Source organism: Balaenoptera physalus (assembly GCF_965194825.1).
Source record: "Balaenoptera physalus genome assembly, chromosome: X".
Lineage (NCBI taxonomy): Eukaryota > Metazoa > Chordata > Mammalia > Artiodactyla > Balaenopteridae > Balaenoptera > Balaenoptera physalus.
In genome coordinates, this window is record NC_138903.1 from 28,583,426 (window position 1) to 28,609,661 (window position 26,236).

Below are 26,236 nucleotides of genomic sequence, written 5' to 3' on the forward strand. Positions count from 1 at the left end.
CAAGGGCACTGAAAAGCCACTGAAGAGTGTTAAGATGAGGAATGACATAATTCAATTTATATTTTTACACCAATTACTCTGACTGAAATGTTGATTGCATTGTAGGGTGTTAAGAGTAGATACAGAAAAGTGAGGAGAAAAGGTCTCTTGTAACAGTGGCAATGACTACAGTAGACAGAGTCAAGAAAGGTAAACTGACCCAGTGATGTGTTAGCGTTGGAAGGCTGGAGGTTGGTCATCCTGAAAAGGTACTATGTCAGTCTGCGCTGGTGTTGTTTGGATAGGAGAAACTCTTTAGTTAGATCCTCCAATCATTAGGGTTTTGTAGATTACAGCAACAAAAAGATAAAGAAGCAAAGGATTTTGGGGTCTTGAAAAAGTTATTAAAATGCTTGATGATTGAACCTAAGTTGGACTTGGAGGGAGATAAAGGTAGAGGATCAGTGGAACTAATGTATAGAACAAAGAGTTATCAATGGGCTGGAGATCCTGATATGTCAAAGAAAGGGAGTAAGTGGGTATCTGAATAAGTAGAGTAGCCAAGTGGGGATTAATTCTCTTCAATATGGTGCATGTTACCCATAACTCTAGCATCACATCTCTCCAAAGCATATTACTGGTCATGAGATTCATGAGTAAGAGGACCGAGAACGGTATGTGCTAACATTTTATCGCTGTTAGCAGGCAACCAAAGCCAATAATCAGGGAGAGTGAGGCTGTATTTATAACAAAATGGTGGCTAGAAGGACTGTGGAAAAACTACGTAGACCAAATTCCTCATCTTATACCTGAAGAACAAAGTAGCAATCACCATCCGACTTATAGATGAATAGGGCTAGAATCTCAGTCTCCTGAATCCTACTGCACTTGTCCAATGATTCATCTTCTTTGATTTCTGGAACTAGAATAAAATTACACCTTTGGTAGAAATTGTCTCATTTCACCGTATCATGTAATGCATTCTATTTAAAATGCCCATCCTTCTCAGTGAATGCTCTTCTACATATATACCAGAGTGTTTTCACTCTTTATTCAAAGTTAGAACACTTTAAAAATTATAGCTATTATATCACACCCTACCACAAAAGCTACCTAAATATTCTGAATTATATGAAGGGGAATGGCTAAAGGAGAAACTGGCAGTTTCCCTGGCAATTTTTTATAGACTCTGGGGTCTTCCCTCATGTTCTCTTCCCTTTTTGTCATCTCCTATATCCTCTTCTCTGGAATAATATAAACCCTTGACCTTTCTTCAAGATGCCAGTTTTTGCTATGTCTCCATAGATATCTTTCCTTTAAGTGCTGACCATATAAAAGTGGCACCATTTTATCAAGCTTTTATTGTTTGGTGGTAATTCACTTGGTTTTCTATTCCCTTGTGTTGTTCATGTACCTTTTATTCTCATTTCAAAAACACCTATCAGTATCCACCGTATGGCAGACACTTTGCTAGGTACTAGGGTCTTGGAGGTCAGCAAGACCAAATCTCTGCCTTCCTCACTCTGAGTCTAGTAGAGGAGACAAAAATATAATGAAAAACAAACAAAGGAAAGAAACAATTAGACAGCCTCTTCAATAAGTGGTGCTGGGAAAACTGGACAGCTACATGTAAAAGAATGAAATTAGAACAGTCCCTAACACCATACACAAAAATAAACTCAAAAAGGATTAAAGACCTAAATGTAAGGCCAGACACTATCAAACTCTTAGAAGAAAACAGGAAGAACACTCTTTGACATAAATCAAGCAAGATCCTTTCCTTTTTGACCCAGCTCCTAGAGAAATGGAAATAAAAACAAAAATAAACAAATGGGACCTAATGAAACTTAAAAGCTTTTGCACAGCAAAGGAAACCATAAACAAGACCAAGACAACCATCAGAATGGGAGAAAATATTTGCAAATGAAGCAACTGACAAAGGATTAATCTCCAAGGTTTACAAGCAGCTCATGCAGCTCAATAACAAAAAAACAAACAACCCAATCCAAAAATGGGCAGAAGACCTAAATAGACATTTCTCCAAAGAAGATATAGAGATTGCCAACAGACACATGAAAGAATGCTCAACATCATTAATCATTAGAGAAATGCAAGTCAAAACTACAATGAGATATCATCTTACACCAGTCAGAATGGCCAGCATCAAAAAATCTACAAACAATAAATGCTGGAGACGGTGTGGAGAAAAGGGAACCCTCTTGCACTGTTGGTGGGAATGTAAATTGATACAGCCACTATGGAGAACAGTATGGAGGTTCCTTAAAAAACTAAAAACAGAACTACCATACGACCCAGCAATCCCACTACTGGGCATATACCCTGAGGAAACCATAATTCAAAAAGAGTCATGTACCACAATGTTCACTGCAGCTCTATTTACAATAGCCAGGACATGGAAGCAACCTAAGTGTCCAGCGACAGATGAATGGATAAAGAAGATGTGGCACATATATACAATGGGATATTACTCAGCCATAAAAATAAATGAAATTGAGTTACTTGTAGTGAGGTGGATGGACCTAGAGTCAGTCATACAGAGTGAAGTAAGTCAGAAAGAGAAAAACAAATACCGTACACTAACACATAGATATGGAATCTAAAAAAAAAGAAAAATGGTCATGAAGAACCTAGGGGCAAGATGGGAATAAAGACGCAGACCTACTAGAGAATGGACCTGAGGACACGGGGAGGGGGAAGGGTAAGCTGGGACAAGGTGAGAGAGTGGCATGGACATATATACACTACCAAATATAAAACAGATAGCTAGTGGAAAGCAGCTGCATAGCACAGGGAGATCAGCTCGGTGCTCTGTGACCACCTAGAGGGGTGGGATAGGGAGGGTGAGAGGGAGGGAGACGCAAGAGGGAAGAGATATGGAGATATATGTATATGTATAACTGATTCACTTCGTTATAAAGCAGAAACTAACACACCATTGTAAAGCAATTATACTCCAATAAAGATGTTAAAAAAAAAACAGTTGATCGCTGTTGGAGAATGCTAATGAGCAAGTTGTTATTCTGAAGACTGGTAAAGTAGAAACATTTACCGCACCTGTCCTAGACGAACTATACCCTGGGTACCCAAATTGTGGATGAGTACACATTTTCTTTTCATAGAAGTACTCGAGCTAATAAATGAAGAAGAAATGATAGAAATAGGCAATCATCACATTGCAACCCCTAGCCGTTGATCATTAATAGCTGCGAAAAATCACACACACACAAGAGAAAAGAAGACACTGTGTACCTCCTGGTGATGGAAATATACATTACTATCTATGAAGCAGTCTGACCAAAAAAAAAGGCAAACCCGAATACAATCAAACCTGTAGAACTACACTGTTCAACAGAATAGCCACTAGCCATATCTGAGCACTTGAAATGTGGCTAGCCTGAATTGAGTTGTGTTGTAACCATTGTAACTGTAAATTTTTATATCAATTACATGTTAAAATGATAATAATTATTGTTCTATAGTTATATTAGATGCAACCATTAGAGGAAACTGGGTGAAATGTGTAGGGAGACTCTCTGTACTATTTTTGTAACTTGCTGTGAATCTGTAATTACTTCAAAATAAAAAGTGAAAAAAAAAGGGGGGGTATTTAAAAGACAAATTTGCCAAGTGCAATGTCTGGACCTTATTTCAATTCTTATTTAAACCAAAAAACCCAAACCCCAAAAACCTTAAAACATTTAAGACATGTATATGAGAAATGGAAATTTGAATACTGCCTTGGTATTTGTCATGATAAAATTATTGACATTTAAAAAGTATTATAGGGCTTCCCTGGTGGCGCAGTGGTTAAGAATCCACCTGCCAATGCAGGGGACACGGGTTCGAGCCCTAGTCCGGGAAGATCCCACATGCCTTGGAGCAACTAAGCCCGTGCGCCACAACTACTGAGCCTGTGCTTTAGAGCCCACGAGCTGCAACTACTGAAGCCCGAGCGCCTACAGTCCGGGCTCCACAACAAGAGAAGCCACCGCAATGAGAAGCCCACACACCGCAACGAAGAGTAGCCCCCGCTCGCCGCAACTAGAGAAAGCCCGCGCACAGCAACGAAGACCCAATGCAGCCAAAAATAAAATAAATAAATTTTAAAAAATATATTATAGTAACAATGTGGTTACCTTTAAAGAGCAAATTCTTATCTTTTAGAGACACTTTATCAAATATTCATGAATTAAATGATCCGTGCCTGAGATTTGCTTTTAGATAATGGAGGACAAAATAGAGGTATAGAAGAAGTAAGATTGGCCATGAATTGATAAATGTTGGTCTTGATGGGTACACAGGTGTTTATTATAGAATTATGTCACTTTAGCATACGTTTAATACTTTCCAAAATAACATTTTTAAATATCGCCAAAAGACATGGACAAATCTTAAATGATATCATTAATGCAGATGCTTTTGACATTTAAAATATAATGGCTTGGATTATTTCTAATTGACCCTTGGACTAGAGGAGTAAAAAAAGATTTCTCTTCCACTTGATTTCTTTTCCTTTTTCAACCTAGTTTCAATCAAAACTAATCTTAAAATAGTCATTGAATGCTTACTATGTGCAAATCACTATGCTTAAAAGTATCCTACCCTGTGTACATCATTCTGCTTCTGAACTGCTGGGAAATCGCCTCCAATAGGTGCCTGCCGGCTTAACTCATCATCTTTCAGCTGTAGCCACACCAGAAGTTCCTGAAGAGAAAGGTGCAGACGCTTCCACTGGTCAGAACTGGCTTCCAAATGGGACCTGAAAAATAACAGGAGCAAACTGTCAGAATATCTAGAAAGATAACTGATGGTTCTAACAATCCCACTAAAGGTACATTGGTTGGTTACTTCCACAGCGTGTAAACGTACTGTGAATCACATAGCAGTCCTCAATAAAAATCCAGCTACCTGTTTTTGAGAGCAACAAAATGGGGGTATTTTGATGGCAACATGGAGGGAAGACAGTGTTTAGTTATATGTTTATTTCCACATGCAGAATTCTGAGACTTTTGGCATGAAATATACACTGGAATGGACTGCTTTCCTGTAGTGTTGCAGTCAATGATTCCTAATGTTTCTGGTAGAAGAACCTGAACCCAGTGACTAAAATAAACCACTCAGTTTTCGTGTGACTCATGCTAGTACCGGAATTCTTTCTGCTTTGAGAAATGGAAAGGTCTCTCCCCACATTTTGACTTTTCCATTTCTACGCCCTAGGCAGACTCTTCCATTGACTCCTTCCATCTGGCATCTGTTCCTTTCTGCTCCTCTTCCCATATGCTTCTCCTCCTTCTCTACCCTTCTTTATTCGTGTGCACCTGGGATTTGTTTTCACCAAGTTCCAACATTTTCCGCTTTGTTTCCTTTGTGTAAAATGTACTGAGACAACAACTCACGTGGAAAAGTAAAATCAGACATTTGCCTGAAAGCCTCCCCCCAAACGTGAATAATTTAGGCAAGAGGCTGAGTGCTTTACCATCAACTGCATTTAGAACACGTTAATCCATAGAAGGCATTTAAGAATATACAAATGAATGATCTGTATTATAAAATCCACATTTCACTTGAGGATGAGAAGTTAAATTGAGAAAATAAATCATCATCCAGAAAACAAAGAAACGCGGAATGTTAGCAAAGCTCTATCCTCAGGTAAATCAAGAATTATGCTGCATTACTTACATCTTATCAGCAATTATTAATTAATTCATAAAAATTAATGCTGCCTATAAATATAATATAGCCTCTAATGCTGCAGAGATTGAAATGTAAAGCAACCAGGTAGAACAACATTTCCCTTTGCCATTTGATACCTTAGCCTGACATTTCAAATACAATTCTGCTGGCCTTAGTCAAATAGAATCACCAAATAGTACCTAGGTGCTGAAATTAAACTATTCTAAACTTTCTGCAGGATAATTTGATGATACATAAATGTCTTTAAAATGTGCAAATATAATGACCCACAAGCTTAAATTCAAGGAACTTACACTAAGAAAGTAACTGGGAAAGCATGCAAAGATACAGGTAGAAAACTGCTATTTACAGCATACTTATGATTGATACAAAGTTGAAACAACTTAAATATTCAGTACTAGGAAATTGGTTACATATACGATGGTGAACTCATAACAATGCATTGTTCAAATCCTGTGAATCCTATGCAATGTTCAATGTGATGACATAGGCAAATGTTCATGGGCGTGGACAAGATCATCCTGTCAGTCACTAAGTGAGAAAGTAGGTTACAAGAACGTACATAATCTATTTTTCCAAAATGTCTGTGTGTGTGCACATGCTGGACTATGCATGAAAAAATGCTGAAACAACAACTAGTTTATCCCTCAAAGGTGGATTTACAGGTGATTTATTCCTTCATCTTTATACTTTTCCAAATTGTCAGAATTCTCTATTGTGAGCCATATAAACATTACGTTCAGAAAAACTGAAGGTATTTCCATCAGGGAAATTAAATTGGTCAAGACTCTAAGGACATTTGTACCTAAGAAATGAATCATGAAGCATCATAAATATCATGAATTAAATATAATAGTGCAGACTGCATATGGTGTAGAGGTCAGTTCTTTTATGTTTCTGTTCTCTCCTCCTATTTTGCTTTTCCAGGATAAGCCTAAGTGAGAACTCCCTATGCAAGATTTTAGCTGTTTAATGACATGTAATGATTACTGGTTACGGGGATTCCCTGGGGTATCTGGAACTTGCAGCTTGGTCCCCTTGAGGGTGAAAGAGGCTGTCAAGCAGGACATTTTGAAAGGTAGAGAGAGGCATAGTACAGCCATGGAAAGGCAGCACATTGTAGATGAGCCACTGATTAAATAAATATTTACTGAGTCCCTCTCAGTCCCAATCAGGCATGGGGGGGGGGTAGGGAGGGGGGAAGGTAAGGGAGGATATAAAGATGTCTAATGCCTGGCCTCCATCTGTCCGGTAAAGGAAATAACGCCTCCCTGTGGTGGATTGATATGCCGAAGCGCAGGCGGCCTAAGGTGAGGCCTCCAGGTGCTGCTTCATTTACATAAGGCGGTGATACACCCCCCCACCCCCCCCACCCCCGTCCAGGTTAAATGGCCCTGACTAAATTATCAGCGGGCCGATGAAACCCTTTGTGTCCCCTAGGAGAGGAAAAAAAAAAAAAAAAAAAGAGCGCTGAGACCCAGGGAATTCAGTTCTAAAGGATCTAAGAGAAACTCCATAGCGTGAGATAGGGAAGCTGTGAAGAGCCAGGGACACAGGACGGTCAAGAGAGTTAACAGAGGAACAGAAGGACCTGGGATCACTAGTGACAAAAAGCTCTTGTGTACCGGGACGAGGGGGCCTTCCTTATTCATCCCTAAGGCATGGAGTTAAGTCACTTTTCTGAATGTTTGATCACCTTAAGTACATATCAAATGACTTTCTTTTCCTTGCTAAAGCCTGAGAGTGAAAGGAAAGATGTGATATGAGGTCAAAAACTTATACAAAAAGCTTGTAAAAGACAGACGACACTGGGTAGGGGTTGGAGAGGAGAAACTCAGATAACGGCTCCTGATTTAAAACAACACAAAGATATCCAATCTAAAGCCATGGTTCTCAAACTTTAGTGTGCATAAGAAACATCTGAGCAGCCTGCTTAAAGTACAGACTCCTAGGTTCCACCCCCAGAGTTTCAGTACTTCAAAAAAATTTTTTTATCGAAGTATAGCTGATTTACAATATTATATTAGTTTCAGGTGTACAGCATACTGATTTGGTATTTTTGCAGATTATACTCCATTATAAGTTATTACAAGATAATGGTTATAATTTCCCATGCTATACAATATATCCGTGTTGATTGTCTATTTTATACATAATAGTTTGTATCTGTTAATCCCATACCCTTAATTCGTCCCTCCTCTCTTCCCTCTCCCCTTTGGTAACCACAAGTTTGGAATCTAAAAAATAATACAAATGAAAGTATATGCAAAACAGAAACAGATTCACAGATACAGAATTTCTGTAATTGGAACAAGAATCTTTACAACTCAGCAGGTGAGCTCCAGGACCATTCTCTGAGGAAGAATTTCTTGAAGTATTTCTTATGTGCCCTAAACATTACTTGTCGGTCTCCACAGGGCAAAGGTGCTATTTGTCAGTGACATGATTTTGAAGGAGATCTAGATGTAATGAAATGCTCTGAGCTCAGAGAACATTTTCTCTGGCCATGCTAAGCTTGGGAAGTGTTTTCAAGACACGTTTCTAATGCGTTTGTTGGAAGCAGCTGCCCTATTTTTATTTTCAAGATTGTATACCAAATATTTCTAAATGATTAACCTATGTTTGTATTTGGGATTTTTCCTGAAAATGTTTCTTTGCATTTGCGATGACTTTTCCCCCCTGGTTTTAAGGAACCTTAGAGATTATTCAACTCGCTTGTTTTGCAAATGTGGGAACTGAGATACAAAGGTATAAAGACACCTGCTGAGGCACATAACTTGAGCTGTCATATTTAGATATGGGAAATGGAAACTACAAACCTTCCTTATATGAGGAAATCCTTAACCCTGATGGTTTTCACCAAATGTTTTGGATCCCTGAGCAAAAAGGCTTCCTGCTAATTGGCAAATATACTCTCTTTACCCCTAACCTACTCAACAGAGAATAAAAGAGGAGGTTTGAAGCTACACACTTAGCTTCTATCCATTTTCTATTAATCTTTATTAGTGAAGACAAGAGCTTAGGGGTTACTAGCTTTTAACAACGGAAGTAGCGATCTTTAATAAGGAGATAATTTCTATAATTTGTAAGGTTTAGGTAAAATGCAGAACCTTTAGGTGTGTTGGGATATATAGTTTGGGCTTTAAGAAACTCTTCACTGTCAGGGCTCTAAGAATTATAGGGCTGCTAAAGTGAATGTTATTTCTCCAGACACCGATACTTCAAGTATGATTCAGTTGATGCCTAGTTTGAAATCCTTAATAAAACTTTACTCTGAAAGGCATCTATTCTTAAAGCAAAATGTGTTATATTGAAGTCATTTTTCACTTTGACTTCCTTTATAAAACTAACAATATATCCCTGTATATCTTTGGTACCCTTGTGTAAAAAGATAGCATGTAAGCATACAGAAAGAAAAGGTAAGAATGCAGAAATAAGGAACCGCAGAAATAAAATGGGAGCTATGGGGCTTTAAATAAAGAGAATTAAGCCCAAAGAGAAGTAAACACTTTTTTTTCCAGATGGGCCATGAACTCCAACTTTCAAACATAATTAACATCCCAAGAGTAAGAAAAGGAAGGTTGGAGATACTCAACATCCAAGTAGCATTTTTCTCTCACTCAAAGGTAAAAAAGACTTTGCTTTCTTTTGCTCTTTCTTTGTCCTCCATTAGAGCAAGACCTCTAATTATTCTAATTTCTAATACCGAGTACTTTCTAAGAGATTTATTGCTGCTGTGGACTACATAATGTTGGTGTCCTCACGTCTCAAATTAATGTTCAAAATTTCATAAAAGGGATTATCTTTATATAACATCTACAAGTTTTTCCCCCAAGTATAACAATCTCACAGAATGTAAGTTTTGCTGAAATTATGTGGACATCATATGTGATTCTCATAGTTAATAATATATACAATAATCTGGAAAATATAATCCGGTGGCAGATTAAATTGAAATCTTCATACATATTTCTCATGCACTTGATCACTTCTCAAATTATTCATATTTTCAAAATTAAAAATGCAAGTTTTGTAGATATAGAATATTTTAGAATGAGAAACACTTTATTTGACTAATCACCATCCTGATGTTGGATAATGTCATCAGTGACTCTGTGTGTGTGTATGTGCGCGTGTGTATGTGTATGTATACATGTAAGTAGAACATTTTCACTCTTATTTTTCTCCCACTTAAAGCAGTTAATCTTTTGTTTGACAGCACTCAGCTATCACTGAGTATTTACTTCTCTTTCGTATACCTCTTGGACAAAATGCAATGTGATAACGCATGTGGAACAGATGGCATCTACTTTCCTTGAACTAAATTATGAGATACAGTTTCAATTATTCTCTTCTCTCAAAGACATTGTATCAGTATTTACTTTCTCTTATACCGTATCTTTGAACTTAATCACTTCTTTTAAATATAAGAAAACCAAGGTAGAAAAGCTCAATAATTTGCCTAGGTTTATAAAGAGTGATTGTAGAATTAAAAATAATAGAATTGTAGAATTGCCAGGGAACTTGAAGAGACCACCCATGTGTCTGGTCAAACTTCCTCATTTCAGTGAGAGAGAAAATTCAAGTCTGAAGCAGTTAAGCGACTGGCTAAAGATCAGATGCTAGGTAGTAACAGAGCCAGAGGAGAAGCTAGGTCACCCAACTGTTGGTCCAAGACCCTTTCTACTCTACCTCACTGACTCATTTATAGCTTGGAGTTTTGTATTTATCTAATTTAGCTGAAGGCAGCAAGCACAGCCCTATGAGACAACTCACGAATACTTAAAGGAACTTGCCATCAAGTGTAAATGAGAATAGTACAGGGAAGACCTGGTAAAGGAACAGTCAGAAAGCGAAATCTTGATTATGGAATTTGAGTCAAAATTTGGAGGCTCAGAGGAGAGATGGTATTCCAAGTGTGAGAATCGGCAAATGGATGTACTCATACGGGACAGTGAGAAAATTGTCGGAGAGCAGGAATGGGGTTAGAAAGCAGAATTTACTTGACTCAGAGAATCCATTTTGGGCAGTAACTAGATTGCTGCTTGGGGAGGAACGAAGTGGGAGGCAGAGGAAGGACAGAGAGGGAAGGGGTCAGCAGGGGCTTATTAGGCATAGTTGGTAGAGAGTGGAAGGGTCACTAGATCCTAGTGACTAAGTATAAGCTTCATGAGAGCAACAATTTACTTTTGTCTGCTTTGTTCACTGTTGTATCCTCCGTGCCTGGAAGAGTGCCTAGTACATAGTAAACACTCAGTAAATATTTCTTGAATGAACAAATAAATGAATGAGTGAAATATGGGCACCAACAAGACTGAAGTTCTTGACCAAAAGAATAATGTGATAGAAACAGTGTCCAAGGAAGAATATTTTTGTAAATGTGTAATGGATGGTCTCAATATGTAAAGAAAGAGAGACAAATCTATCAATATGGAATGACACGATGAAGACTTCAATCAATCAATCAATCAATCAATAAGAACCACAATCACAAGAAGAGAAAGACAGGGCAGAAGGAAAATAAATGGAGGGTAAAAGACATAATGTGGATTTAGATCTGCAAGCACAACGATACCGCTTATGAGTCAATGGAACACAAAGGGAAACTTCAGAATCATTTTTGTTCAGACTCAATTTTTTTCATTAAAAAATGGATACCTGTGAAATTAAGCGCTAATGTTTTTATACTTTGAAATATAAAAATGGCTTCAGAATCTCTTATGAAATAATGAACTGAAATTTTTTAGTATAATATATCATAGTTTAGGTAAACACAGGGATGTTTCTCCAGGGTACCTTTGGAAGTTTTTTTTTAAATTGTGATGACTTTTCACTATAAAATAATGGCGACAGAGGAACTGACTAGATTGGCAATGCAAGCTTATGTGTCACTGATGGTTCGGTACGTAACTCTTCCAGGGTTCATCTATCCTATTTCATAACAATCCCCCATTACTACCTCTACTGTGCTTCTCTCAACTGAACCCTGCCATTCAGTACGGACTGACTGATACCCTTATTTCAACCAAGCGTCAGGAAATAAACTGAATCGCTTTGATGTGAAGAATTACTTCCTCGCTTTTTATAAGTGAGTGTTGATAACACATTCTGTATTATTGGAGAGGCCTACTTAAAAGCCAAAACCGTTGATCTGAGTATTTAAATTCTAGAATTTGCAGTGCCTTAGATGAGCTAAGGTAACTGTTTTCTACTTGATTAATGCCAGCAAGAATTAAACTGCAGTAGCTGGCTTACGGGAAATTGCTGAGAATGAAGAGCCCATATTTTGGCTGACATGCTGTTTGCCGCTTTCAATACTCCTTTTATTTCATCAAGTTCACATGAAAGAGAGAAAAGGCACTGAGTGATGTTCAGGACAGTTATAGCACCTTTCTTTTTCCCTCCCGAAAAAAAGAATAACTTTCTTTTCTTTCCTTTATCTACCGATATCTTTCCCATCTCACAAGTTTCATTCCTTTGTAATGACAGATGTTATGAAAGTGGCCGGTGTCGCTACATACAGTGACCTCTCTGTGAGGTGAAGCTGTAGAACGCGAATGGAGCCTCTCTATCTTTGAAAATGCCATCGCCCGTTGTTGCCCACAACTCATCACCGACACATCAATACAAAATTCATGGATCAAATAGGGAGATAAAAATGAGTGTCTTGGAAGCTAGGGTGCAAACTTGGGGGGGAAACCACAGAAATAAAAATAAATCCTTTCCTCCTCCCAGAAATCTGCTCTTCTGTTTCATCCCTTCATTTATTACGTGTTTATGTGTAAAAGTTAGGTGGGTCTTACCTTCTCCTTCTTCCTTTATACTCTACGGCATAATACAACTGTTCAAAGCTCAGACTCTGGAGCCAGACTCCCTGTGTTCAGATCTTAGATCTGCCACTTATTAACTAAGTGACCTCGGGGAAGTTATTTAGCCACTCCGTGTGTTACTTTCTTCAAATGCAAAGAGAGGATAATAATAGAATCTAACTCTTAGAGTTGCTGAGAGCATTAAATGGGCGGACAAATCTAAGGTGCCCATGACACTGCACAGTATGTGACGCACCATGTAAGTGTGAGTCGCTATCGTCATTATTCTGTCATATTACGTGCAGATTTCTACAAGAGTGCTTTCAAATGAATCAATTTCATTTATATTTTTTCCTCATTTATAGAAGTAAAGATACTCTATGTCTAAATTTGGGACAACTTAGAAGAGCTATAAAGAAGAAAAATCACCTCCCTCCTGTAATCTTACGACCTAGAGGTAGTAACAACTCCCAGTGTTGAGGGCATTCCACTCGCCCTCTTCTACCTCCCTCCACTACCACTGCTCCTCTAGACACAGAAGAAAACACAAGGTACTTCTATAAAGAGACGTGAATTAGGCAAAGCAACTGATTAGAAAGCAGGAAGCCTGACTTCCACTCCCTGTACCTCCTATGCCACTTAGGTGACCCTGGGCATTTCACTTCCTCTCTGTGCTCTTTGCCCCTCCACTGAACAAGTGCAAAACAGGTACAGCAAGAGCTTCACTCTGCCCTCCTTACAACAAGGCTGAGACACCTTCATTAACTTCTCAGGAGAACGTTGCTACGCACAAACGGGCAAAGTACAAAACAGGTGTGTACAGAACAGCTAAAGGCTTAGTTTACGGGGTATATGGTAACACAATCTGAGAGGAAGCAAAAGGCAGGCACTTGTTATAATCTCTCCTTGGCTGTGGGAGCTATGGCGAGGTCTCCTTTAAAATGTTAATTATAATGTGTTATGGGTATTTAAAGAATGTCCTCACTTACGCATTTAGAATAATGCCAAAGAAAGAATTCCGTGATAAACAGACGTTAGTTTTATCATTTTTTGAATAACCCTGTGATAAACCGAGAGAGAACACCATGAAATCAGGATAGCTGTGCTCCTCATTTGAATTCACTCTAATGTCTTAATAAGTATGTCTCCCGTGGTTATAACATAGCACCATTCTAATCTCACCTGAACTCTCAAGTATCATCCCCATACCGAGCAAATAAATGATTCATTTATTCAAAATAAAATAAGTCATTCTGAAATTGGGGGATTTACATAAACGTATGAGATATTAGCTACTTGTGCTAGGAAAGTGAGGGGAGCGTTGCCATTTTAATTCACTTCTGGCCTTTTTTTTTTTTGTTCCGGATCTTTTCTTACCTAATGTTGAGAGACTTTTTCCTCAGCTCGCTCCACTTGAAGTTCATGTTATCCAAACGTCTTTGTAACAGAACTGCATCATCAGAACCTTCCAGGGATCTCAGGATTTTTTGGCCGTTTTCATCCAGGTTGTGATAGATATCTGTGTGAGCTTCGATTTCTCCTTGGAGGTCCTACAGGGCATCAGGAAGAAGAATACATGCAGAATTAGCAAACAAAAGAGACCGGCTGTGACTGTGAATTTGGAGAATGGCAAAAAATAGACTATTAGTTCAAAAGGGATTTCAATTGGTTCAACTAACAAGAAGATACACCTCCAACTCACTTTTCTTGGTGTATCATCTCTTTATGTCGTTATGTAGATTGAAAGTGGGCATCTTATTAGGTATAATAAATTTATTCCTTGAGATTATGAATCGGAACATAATACATTTATAACTTTATAAATTTCATAACTTATATCTTCTAGTCCATGGACAAAATACATTGTTTCGTGGAAGCGACAGGAAATAAAACTCCGTGATAAAGTGCACCCCAGTGCCAATCACTGTATTACACTATGGGTCAAGTCATATTTTCCAAGCACGCAGTAATCTGTAGAATTGACTCGGACCACGAAAGCATGGAGAGACTAATAAACAAGCCTGTACTTGGTCCACAGCACCAGCACATTAATGCGATTTGATCACAGGAGAGAATCTTCTTGACAATACACATTAAGTTCACCTTGGTAAAACAGCATCATACATTTATTACAGCACCATACATTTGTTAGTAAGGCTTCCCATTTAAAATACCATCACATTTTTAGGCTCAATAGGTGGAAAGTCCATAGGACTTTGATAAGAAGTGATGACTTTAACCTCATTTGTATATACACAGATCAAGAAAATTATCATAGTAGAAGAATCTGACCTTTACATGGTATGTCTTCCTGTGTAACATTTTCAGCTTGAACCGGGGACTACAGCACTGATCCTGTTGCATAGCAATCCTGAGAAAACCCAGCGACTGAAAGAGCCCTGCTTTAAAATGCCAACTTTGCTTACATTCTGTTGACAGAATGAATTTCAGACCACAGGCCTCACCAGTCAATAATAATAAACAGCCACTTTGTACTCTTCACTAAACGGTAGCCAGGCCTGTGGATGTGGGAGGGACCTCAAAGAGAGGAGGCCTGGAATATGCAACTGACAGTTTATATTAAACAGCCAACTTTTCTTATCATTTTGCCATTATAAGCCAGAGACATTATAAATTCATTTTCTATATGTGTTTCCCTCCTTGTTCCCAGCAGAACGGTCAAAGCCAAAGGAACATTCCTTAGAGAGCTGCCGGGTACCAGCATTCCTTTCTGCCTACACAATGAATGGAGGCTTTGTACATTATCTGACTTGCTTTTAGAGATTTGTATGCTTCTGTTTAACAAGTTTAAAAATTCATTCTGAAGCTCCGAACAATTGGATTGATCTGTGTAACTAGAAGAGTCCCCCCACCTCTTTCTAAAATTGAATTAAATTACTCTTCTAAAGTAAGGAAGGAAAAGTGGCAGCAATAACATGTTACAAAGTCTGAAGAAGTGGCCTGTGTTTTCAGCTGCACCCTCTTAGATGCAGGGAGATGGACGATGAATGTCTCCTGTCACTATTTCTGGCAGCCAAAGTATCACCGATGGACTCTAAAGAGAATTCTGTCTCATTCCCTTCGACTGCAAGACAGGAGGGGAATATGGATAAACCCCATCTGGAGTTGAAAGAATAGAAATACTAAAACATATCGAGGAGCATCTATCTTTATCCCATCAAAAACAGGCTTGTTTTGGAAGGAAATAGCCTGATTCTGAAACTAGCTGATGTGGTAGAAAACCAGTATTGGGCTTCTTGCTGAATGGAGCTTGATCAAATATATATCCAATTTATCTTTGTGTACCTACATGGAAAAACATACCCTGCTGAATTTGCTACTTCTTCAGTGAAAGAGAAAATTGAGGTTAATATATCTAAATAATTCAGGAATAAAAACCAAACAGATCCAAGTTATCAAGATAATGCCCCCACTTCTCTCTTTTACTTTACTTTTCTTGTTGTATGTGATTTGTTTGCTACCTAAAACTTGGCCTCAGAGTACACACTTAAGGAATTAAGACCAAACCTTTTGCTGTCAACAAAATTAAGATATTTTGACTAATACAATCAGCTTCCTACATTAGCATGCATATAAATTATAGTACATTTGAATTTTTATGTCCTGTATTTATAGCAGAGACCCAGGCTTAATCAATAGTTCCTTAAGATTATGGTATCGTGAAGTCATCAATACTTTGCTGAATAAATGAGAGGTCTTCCCAAGCATAAATAGGATGTTGATTCATGAAATTTGCTAATTTTCATCTTTGTCACTTACATTGCCCTGAATTTAAACATCTCTGTTGTATCATCGAGAAAGAAATGAATATAAAATTGATAAACCAGTGCTTGTTGAGGACTGGTTATTTGTCTAGCCTTAGCACTGTGGGAAATCTAAGAGGAAGGCAAGAGACAGTTATGCCTTTACTTTTTCTAAAATCTCGTAGGCACTTTTAATTTAAGTCATTCATATTATCAACTACACCTTGAGAATTTCCTGCCAAACCTCACACATACTCGGATTAAAATTTCTCCCCTTGGAAATTCAGAAGTAGCTGAAGTAAAGTCTTAGCATTGGCAAGAAGGTAGCTCTTAGCTCAGTATTACTTCTCTAGTTTATGATGGTAGTGTACAGCAACAAATGACACATGTATAGTAAAGGGCTTTACAGTTTACAAAGCACTTACACATGTATTGCTTTAGTTATTCCTACTCCTTACCCAGTGAAGTACATATATATTTTCTCTGTTTTACAGATGAGAGCACCGAGGCTCAGAGATGTTTAACTGACTTGCCAAAAGTGTTAAATGTGGGCAATGCATCCAGTTCTTTTGACTCTGGAAGATCTTAGGCTGTCTCCACACACCATTTGCTGCTGTAAGCACTGACTATAACAGACAGTAGTTATTGAAGCTGAACAAGGCTACTGCTAACAAGGGGAAAAAACAACTACTGAGGTTAAAGCACACGGAAAGACGGCATTACTGATTTTGATTAAAATTTACCCACATGGATTGATTTGTTCAAAATGAAAAATGGAATCCTGACTACCCTTTTCACTTTTCATTTTGCAATTGGGCAGCTGGGACCACCTGTGAGCAAAAATTATTTGCACTGAAAAAGTCTGCTACAAAATATCCCCGCTGCCAGAACAGAAATTCTCCCATCAGTAATTCACTCCTTTGTCTAAGAGTCATGTGAACATTACAGGAAGTAATGACCTGACATATTAGCATAAAAGTAGTTTGACCATGCTCCTTTGGGCTGGCGGGCTGGCAGGGATTCCGTCAAGCTACAGGACTCAGGTAGGTTGCTCTAAAATGGAGGTGAGTATCGGTGAGGACCGTAAGGCTTTCTTTAGGAAGTTAGCCTGCTGTAGTGGAGATTTTTTAGTACAAGTAGGCAGCATGAGTCCTAGGTGGGGAGGGAGACATTGACAGGGCAGGTAGGAAGGAACACACTCATATTTGCATAAAATTACCATGATGGCATTTATCCTAAGATTAACCTTAGACTCAGGGGCCCCAGAAAAGCAGGAGGTTCGAATGGAGAATCGAGTTCTCAGAGGAGACCCAATCTGGACAAAAAGTAATTTTCACAGATATTTTTAAGTAGTTTTATTTCACTTCTGACCTAACTAGAAAAGATCACTCAAGCCTTAGCTGCAACGTTCAATGTAAGTTTTCTCTTCTTTTTGTGACTGTATTCTTTAGGAAGAACAATAACTAATGAATAGGGAACAAGGATTTGTTACATAACAACAGAAGCAGCAGCAACAGCAACAACATACATAAGACTTCCTTTACAACAGACACTGTCTAAAGCACTGTATATACATGAGCTCATTTAATCCTCTCAGTGACTCTCTAGGGTAGGCATTATTAATATCTTCTCTTCACACATAAGAGAATGAAATTACAGAGAGGTTCGGGCAAAAATGCACAAGGTCACACAGCTAATAATCCACGCAGCGAGATTTCAAACCGAGGCCGTCGGACTCCAGGGACCAGGCTCTTACCCACTAGGCTATATCACCTCTGAGTTTTTTCCTATTAATTAAAAAATGTTTCCTATTAATAATATTCCTGCTTAAATTTCAGCAAATCTAGCACAAGGCAGACTAACATTGTTTCCAGTACTCAAAGAGTAACTTTACGGTCTTATTAATATGGAGACTGTTAAACATATCTAAAGTAGTGGGCAGATATATCCAATACAAGAGAGAGAGCATAAAATAATTGAGAAAATGGGTGCCAATGGAAAAATAATATGCAGCCCCTCCCCTCAGAAAGAGACACAGAGCCTAGAGTTATGTATAATTATGGAGCCAATTTCAACTGTGAACATCAAGAAAGTTCAGATGTGAGGCACGCAGCATGCTTCTATGCTTACGAAGCAGTTTTAGGAGTAGGGAGTATTGTGTTTCCTGGAGAGCATTTTCGAATCTCACCATTCCTTCTTTTCTGAGCATCTAGCCTACTTCTGTCATAAGTCCCCTTTCTCAGCCTCCAGGGAAAACTAATGGGAAAGTGCAGTTAAACAGACATAGTCCTAGTCTCTTCCTTCTCTTTTCCTTATTAGCTGCATAAGTTTAAAGACTCTTTAGTCTCCTTGGCTTCACTAAATATTAAATAATAATACCTACCTGCTGGGTTATTTGGAATATTATGTGGCATAATCTTTGTAAAATACTTTGAACATCATCTAGAACACAATAAGCCTTTAATAAGTAATAGCTAATGTAAGGATTTCTATTATAAGAGAATCAATGTGGGAAAAAAGTGATAGAAACAGACTTTACAAAGTCATGGAACTTGGTTTGAGCCTTGAAGGATGGATAGGCTTGAGAAAGGTGAAGGGAAGAGGAAGAGGGTATTCCAAGTGAGAAAAGCCTGGAAATGGCAAAAACATGGCGAGGAGTTTGGATTACGAGCAGGTACAATGAACTGCACGACCTGATTGGACTGGACAATGAGTGTTGAGAAGAAACAGGTAGAATATAGTCGATGTCCTTAAACTAAGTAGGATAAAGACCTTCTTTCAGGAAGCTACTGAGAACAGAAGTTTATAAAGAAAAGTAAAGGACGAAGATGAGATTATCGATTACATTTGTACCATCTCATTTGACAAGTAGAATGGTCCATGGTGATCGAAAGTAGTAAGACAACCGGGGAAGAATATGAAAAGTTATGAAAGTCTTACTTCTATAAGACGAAAAATAAAGAAGGAAGATGCCAAGAATTAGTTACTGCTACACACCTCTTTTTATTATCCAAACAAATGGTTATGATACTATTCCAAAACATCAGGGATAATAGATTCCACATATTCTCTTTCCTATGTATATGGAATTATCTGTCTCTAAAAAAGAATTCATCAAATGATAACCTCCTTATCTTGAATATAACTGAGGAGTAGGCAATAAAACAAACAAAAAGATGTAGGAAGAATAAGTGACCAAATCTCCCCACAAAATTAATCATTACGGACACACCATCTCTAATCTTTTCTGAAAGCAATTAGTATGTGAATAATGATAAGGTCATTAGTTCCTCTTTACTGGTAATTTTTGCCTAATTCAAATAAGCTTAAGAGGAAAAAAAAAAAAAAGAAAAGTGATGATCTGATTTCTAAGAACTTAAAAGGTCAGAAACAGAAGATCCAAAATGGAGACACGTTATCCTTAAGGGCTAAACTGAGAGCAGCAAGAAGTGACACCTGACAGAGAACCAGAAAGGTGTAAAAGGAGCTGCAGGCACTCAGAGTTGACCAGGGTCACACAAGTGTGAAAACTAATAGCCCTACATATATTATTAGCCCTTGAAGGCATCACCTAACTTTAAAGCAAAGCAAAATAATTAATGTTAATGATCCTGAACGAGCCAGAAAAAGGCAGATTTATGTTCAGTGAACTCTAAGAAGAAAGCAGTGTACGTAGAACTCTTTAAATGAATTTACCCAACATAGTTATTCTCAAAAGGTGTTGATGCTTTAAAGAAGTTAAATAAAACAAAAACAAACATGCAAAAGTAAAACTCCCTTAGCTTGGTTACCCAAAATGATTTGTTAAACATGGGCTCTAAATACTTGAGGTTTTGGAGTACACACACACACACTCCATCATGAGAACAGAAATTGAGAGTAAATCTTTAGAAACGTTTATAGCAGTCTAAAAATAAAAAGCATGGGCTTGCATTTTGTGTCTGATTTTTGTAATTTTTAAAAGTAATTTATTGCGTGTTACAAAAGTATCAGTCTGTTATGGACTGGAAATTAAAACTAGGAAAACAAAACAGAATTATCCTTCCTAATGGATTTTTGAGAAGCACCCATATAAAGGAACTGGACCCACAATCTTGACTTTATAAGGATTCTAATCTAACCGCCAGAGGTTCCTAACTCGCACAGGAAATGCAGTTGGATACAGATTCACAGTGTGCGTGACTCCTTTTTTCTCTTCTATATGTGGCCATTGCAATTCTTCTAAAAGCAGGAGAGTTGCCATCCCGAGATAAACAAGAGTTAATTTGAGGACTGCCGTTTGGCTTGGAGCCTGGTTGCTCTAGGTAGATAAGGAGTGTGCTTTCAGGTCCACTGCATCGCAATGCATCTTAAACGAGCAGCTATGGATTTAGGAGTCCGCAGGCTTTGCTTTAAAAATGGCTGTTATTAAGGTCCTCAGAGACTATTATCCTGCAGCGTTTGTTGTCTTTGCTTTCATATCTTGTTCAAAAATTCTCACATTTAAGCACCAGAACAGTGGAGAGAAGGGATATGTTCTCCGGCCTCAGTACATTCCCAGGTGCAAAGCTTTATTTCAAAATCCAATCTTTAAAAATGCCCGGCCTAGGGTGGATTACCCCAGAGGAAACGGAGCAAAATCCCATTTGTCAGACTGCCTTAAGCAATCCCAAACTCCGGTAACACGTGATGCTTTCTCTTCTTGTCTGACCCTCTGGTTTACTCTATTCTGAAAATTACCTTTTTTAAATTGAAGAGCTCATTTCAGATATACTAGATTGGATAAGGGACATATCTTTTCACTTCTGTATCTTGTTTTTCCTAGTTTCTTTTTATTCTGTCACAGTGCAAAAGAGTCTGCGTACTTATTCATCACACAAACACGTATTAGGTGCCTATTTTAAGTCCAAGATTTCAATAGGAGCTGTGGGAATACATATGATGTAAGAAAGGTGTAGTCCCAGGCCTTAATTCCTTCCTTCACTCCTCCCTCCCTTCCTCCTCCCCTCCCTTCTTCTTTCCTTCCTCCCTCCCACTAATATTTAATATATTAGCACCCAGGCCTGCAGTGGTGAAAAAACCCCAAACCTCTGCCTTTTTGATGTTCACAGCATAAAAGGATAAAAGGAGAAATGAGATGAACAGGGGAGAAATAGGATGAACACGGGAGAAATAGGATGAACAGGGGAGAAATAGGATGAACAGGGGAGAAATATGGTAAACAGATAAACAAGTGTTCAATAAAATAAGAAAATGCTCTGGAGGTAACAAATAGGGGGGCTACGATAAGAGTAACGGTGTACATGTTGTGGTGATGGGTGTTCTTTGGTTACGGTGGTCAAGGAACATCTATGAGAGAAGGTTCAGTGTCAGCTGAGACTTGAAAGATGAGAAGACACCAGTTATAGGAAAACCCAAGGGCACAGAAGTCCTCCCAAGTAACAGGGCAGACCTTTGCATCAGCTCTGTGATAGGAAAGATCTTGGCTAAAACTTCCCGAGAAAGAAATGTGGCTGGAGATGAGGTAAGAGAGACTTCAGATAACGTGGGCCCTTGAAGTCCCACGGTAAGGAGTTTGAATTTTATTTCAAGAGCCATAGAAAACAACAGAAGCTTTTAAAGCTGGGTAGTGACATGTTATCATTTAGGCTTTAAATAAATCACTACATTGCTATGTGGAGATTAACGAAGGCAGGAGAGGAAACAAAAAGACCAGTTAGAGGCCAGGGCCTCTAATCCAGGCAAGAGATAAAGGTGGCCTGGACTAGGGTGACTGTAGAAGGAGAGAAGTGGACTGATGTGAGATACAATTTGGATGTTGGATTTCTTACACGTACTAATGGACTGGATGATGAGAATAAAGGAAAGGGATATCTCAATGGTAACTCCAAATTCTTGACTTGAACAACACATGGTAGTGTCATTTACTGAACTGGTGAAAGCTGTGGGAAAAGTCAGTTTTCTGTTCTAGTCACATGTCATGCTTTAAAATGACTGTGAATCATTCAAGTGGAGATTTCAAATACATATGTGAAACTCAGAGCGGGGGTCTGGGCTGACTTTAAGAATTTGGGATCATTTGGCTTACTGATACTAAGACCATAGGAATGGGTAAGCATACCTAGGGAGAGAGAAGAAAAAGGGCCCTTGGACCACGTCCTGAGGACTGCCAACATTCAGAGATAGGTAGGGGTAGACAACCTAGCAAAGGAGACAGAAAAGGAGGAGCCAAAGAAGTAGGAGAAAAACTAAGAAATTACGGTGTCATAGCGACCAAGAGAGGAGGGAGGGTTTCAAAAAGAAAGGAGCCGGCAACAGTGTCTCACACTGTTAAGAGATTGGTCACATTAGAACAGAACACTGTCTACTGGATGTGGCAACAAGGAAGGTCATTGGTCACCTTGATAAGAACAGTTTCAGAGGAGAGGAAGAAATAGATGTAAGAGTAAGAAGACTTAAGGAGGTTAACTGAACACACAGAACTATTGAAAAGTTTACCAAGTTTAGATTGAAAAAAAAAGATAGCACCTGAAGGGGGATGAAGGATCAAAGGGAGGGTTTGGGGGATGATTTTTTAATGTTTGTTTTATGTTTAGAGTTTATACTCTACGTGGGGAGTCTGATTTGAAGCAGTTGAGGAAGAGTTACAAAGGTCCACATAACTAAAGAGTACATAAAGACATGAGTACGTCTTAAAGCCTGGAGCGGATGGGGGTAACTAACACAGATTGGGACAAAGTACTGCACGGTGGAAAGGGCCCAGTCTTTAGTGCTATAAGATCCCTTAAGATTCTAAAATTCCCCCAGTGGCTAGTTTTGTGATTTGGCGCAGATTATAAAATACTTCAAAGCCTGTGTTTTTCCAACCATAAATAGGGCTAATAATATCTACCTTATAAGGTTTAGGCGAAGATCAGATGAAGTGATGTGGGTAGAGCATCTAAATGCTAACTTAATGCCTGATCTATTGAGAGCTCTCATTACAACTGGATCCCTCCGGACCCCTCTCCCCTTCCTCCACGACTCCAAGCTTGATAGCCAAGAAGACGTGGGGCCATTTCAAGGAAAATGAATACCAAATGCACAGGGATGAGAGCCAGAAATGTAGGCAGGATCTAAGAGGTAGTGGTGCTGTGAAGGGTCAACAACTGGGTTCAAAGGGTACAGAGTGGACATTGAGAGCTTTGAAAGCAGCCTGGAGATTACATGTGATCCTATAATGATAAGAACCCACTGCAGGTTCTGGTGCAGGCATGACAGAGTCAAAAAAGGATTTGAAAATGATTATTTAGGGGGCAGTTTTCAGGGTAAATGGCAGCAGGGAGAGAATGGACACAGGAAGTTTGGCTGACAGGCAGCCCCAGCCATTCATGAACCAAAAAAGCGGTGGCTCCAGAAACAGAGAGGACGTAAGGAAGAGTGATGCTATGCTCCCGTAGCGCTCATAAATCATAGAAACAGCTGTATGTGTGACTCAGTTTCATCCTTCTCTTGCTCTACCTTCGGAAGGTAGAATTCGGCCAAGTGATAACTACTCACAAAAGCATTTTAAAGATAAAAATGTTATTTTAAGTTTCATAAGGAGCAAGACAAACATTATATATGCTGTGTTTCAAACACACATGTGCACACACTCACCTCTTGGTGCCAAGTAAAGTACAATGACAAGGCTAAGGCATTGATACCAAAGCTGCATATAGGATCAGGACACTCCTACCTAAAATATATCCTATTAGGCATTCCCAAAATATGCAGGAGTAAATTTTAAAGGACACAAAACACTGAGAAAGGGTAGGTAGAGTAATACTGCATTGGATGTTTTTAAAGTTAAGATGCCACGGACCCAGTGGGGAACTAATGTCTGTATTCATTTGGCTTAGTATTTGAGTTACAAAAAAGAATGGCATGCCTTCATAATGTTGGTGACGGAAGATAAAATCAGTCCTTAGACAGGCTGAGTTTTCTTTTTTACTAATATATCTAAAATTCATTTAAAAGACCCATACTGTGTTGCAATACTTTTTCAGATATTGTTATACTGCTTCATTGCTCATAATTGGGTGAGCATTTCCTACATGAGACATCTTTCAGGAGGTCACTGCCAATGGTAATCTTGAAAGGTCTTTATACGTAAATTCTAGATTGCACATTTAATTCATAGAGACAACCACATATGAAATGTTGAGGGTACTTTCCATTTTGTATTATGTATTATGTGCAGGAATCAGTCTGTTTGAAAATAACTAACCTTATCTGAGAAAGACCAGATGGGCCTTTTCAACACTGCAACATTTATTATTGCAGAGCCATGATGGTGGGGGGCAGGGGTGAGGGTGGAGTAGAGGGATGAAATGGGGCAGGAAACTAATACTTAACACCCCTTATAAATCCTTTACATCAACTCTACAAAGTAGGCTTTCTCAGCCCCCAACTGAGGAAACTATAATTTGGAGAGATGAAATAACTTGTCCAAATCCCACAGCTCTCATGTGGCAGAAGCAGGATTACAGTACAGATCTGTCTGAATTTATGTTCTTTTTTTTTTTTTTACTGCCCCCCCATTCCTCCCCTACCTCTCAGACAGAAAGCAAGTGAATTCTGACTTGGGCTACAGGTAATACAACACAATAATTAACTCATTAAGGCATATGTGAGCTATTTGGATTGAGAAACATACTGGAATGCTCTGAATAGAATAGCTAAGCAATGAAATTATTCTCCAGCTAGGTATTAACTTATTTATTCCTCCTCAGTCAACTCAGAACTAATACCTTTCATCATTTTGAATGGCTCTAAACAAACAGAATACATTTTTATTCTTAAAATAGGCAACTATCTTCCCATGGATCAACACACATCTGGTTATATTTATTTATAAAATTTGTCTGTATTATGTATAGAGTTAAAAGTTAGAAAAGCTCTTATTTCCTGAATCTCTTTGTCACAAAGCTATTTTTTTCCTCTAGAGAAACACTGTAGTTCAAGATTGTGTATTAGAAATAAGCAATTAGTTGATGTCAAGTCTCATCTTATCCCAATAGCAATATGTAAGAAGGCAAGAACATGTGGCAAAGTGCCACAATTACTTTTGATAATACACTAGAAATCATAACAGCCATGTAGCTAATTTCCTCTGGCTTGTTTTAATTATAGATGTTGTAAATGCAGAACAACAACTTTATTCTATCTCCCACTCCCCAAAAAACCCTCATAATATCCTGCCACAACCACAAAACAACCCTGCACTGAGGTAATTGTTTAGAAAAGGTTAATGATGTAATAAATCTAAGACATTTCTATATTTTCTTTCACTTTAAATAGGAGGACAATTTCCAAGTAATTTACAAACACACATTGGACACAACTGTATTCATTTATGGGTACTCAGTCTAAAGCTTAGAAATATTACCTTTAAAATGAATTATAGGTATCCATAAAGTTTAAATGTTAAAGAAGCTTCTAGAATCAGGATGTTAACTAAAGTCCTGCTGACATAACTGGGTCTGATTCCCTGGTGTTCTTTGGTGAGTTAATTTCTATCTACTACCAAGTAGACCAAATTACTTCTTCTGGAGAGTGTAGTGGTTCTTCTGTGCCTAGGGAGCTACTTCACCCTATTTAGCTTTCTTCTCTCATGGAACAGAGTGGATAGTGATGGGAGAGAACAATTACTCTTTTTTTAGTCTATGAGGGAAAGGAAAAAGAAAGGGTTAAGTAAGTGGACATTAATATAAAGGTAGGTACCACGGGCATATCTACCAAAGGAAACATGACATAGATGAGAAAACTAAATTAAAAAAAGTATCTGGTAAAATATCTTGGATACTTTTTCATTCCTGGAACCTAGTCTGCTGAGCCCAGAAACTCATTCATGAGTTTTCTATTATATACCTACTAATCCTTCCCAAAGCATTCAGTTCAGAACTGAACATCTTACTGAAGCAATCCCAGGGCATTCTAGGCCTTTGGCCATGAGACGATGCTTCTTTC

At 38.4% G+C, this 26,236-nt stretch overlaps 1 protein-coding gene across 5 annotated transcripts in view; it reads right to left on the reverse strand.

Moving 5' to 3' along the window:
* Positions 1–26,236, reverse strand: part of DMD (dystrophin) — a 2,259,822-nt gene that overhangs the window by 162,731 nt on the left and 2,070,855 nt on the right. For all 5 annotated transcript variants that reach the window (XM_082446317.1, XM_082446321.1, XM_082446320.1 and 2 more), the window contains 2 exons: positions 13,881–14,053; positions 4,603–4,759 (listed from right to left, as the gene is read on the reverse strand). In XM_082446317.1, coding sequence (XP_082302443.1) covers positions 4,603–4,759; positions 13,881–14,053 — 330 coding nt within the window. The remainder of the gene's footprint in view (positions 1–4,602; positions 4,760–13,880; positions 14,054–26,236) is intronic.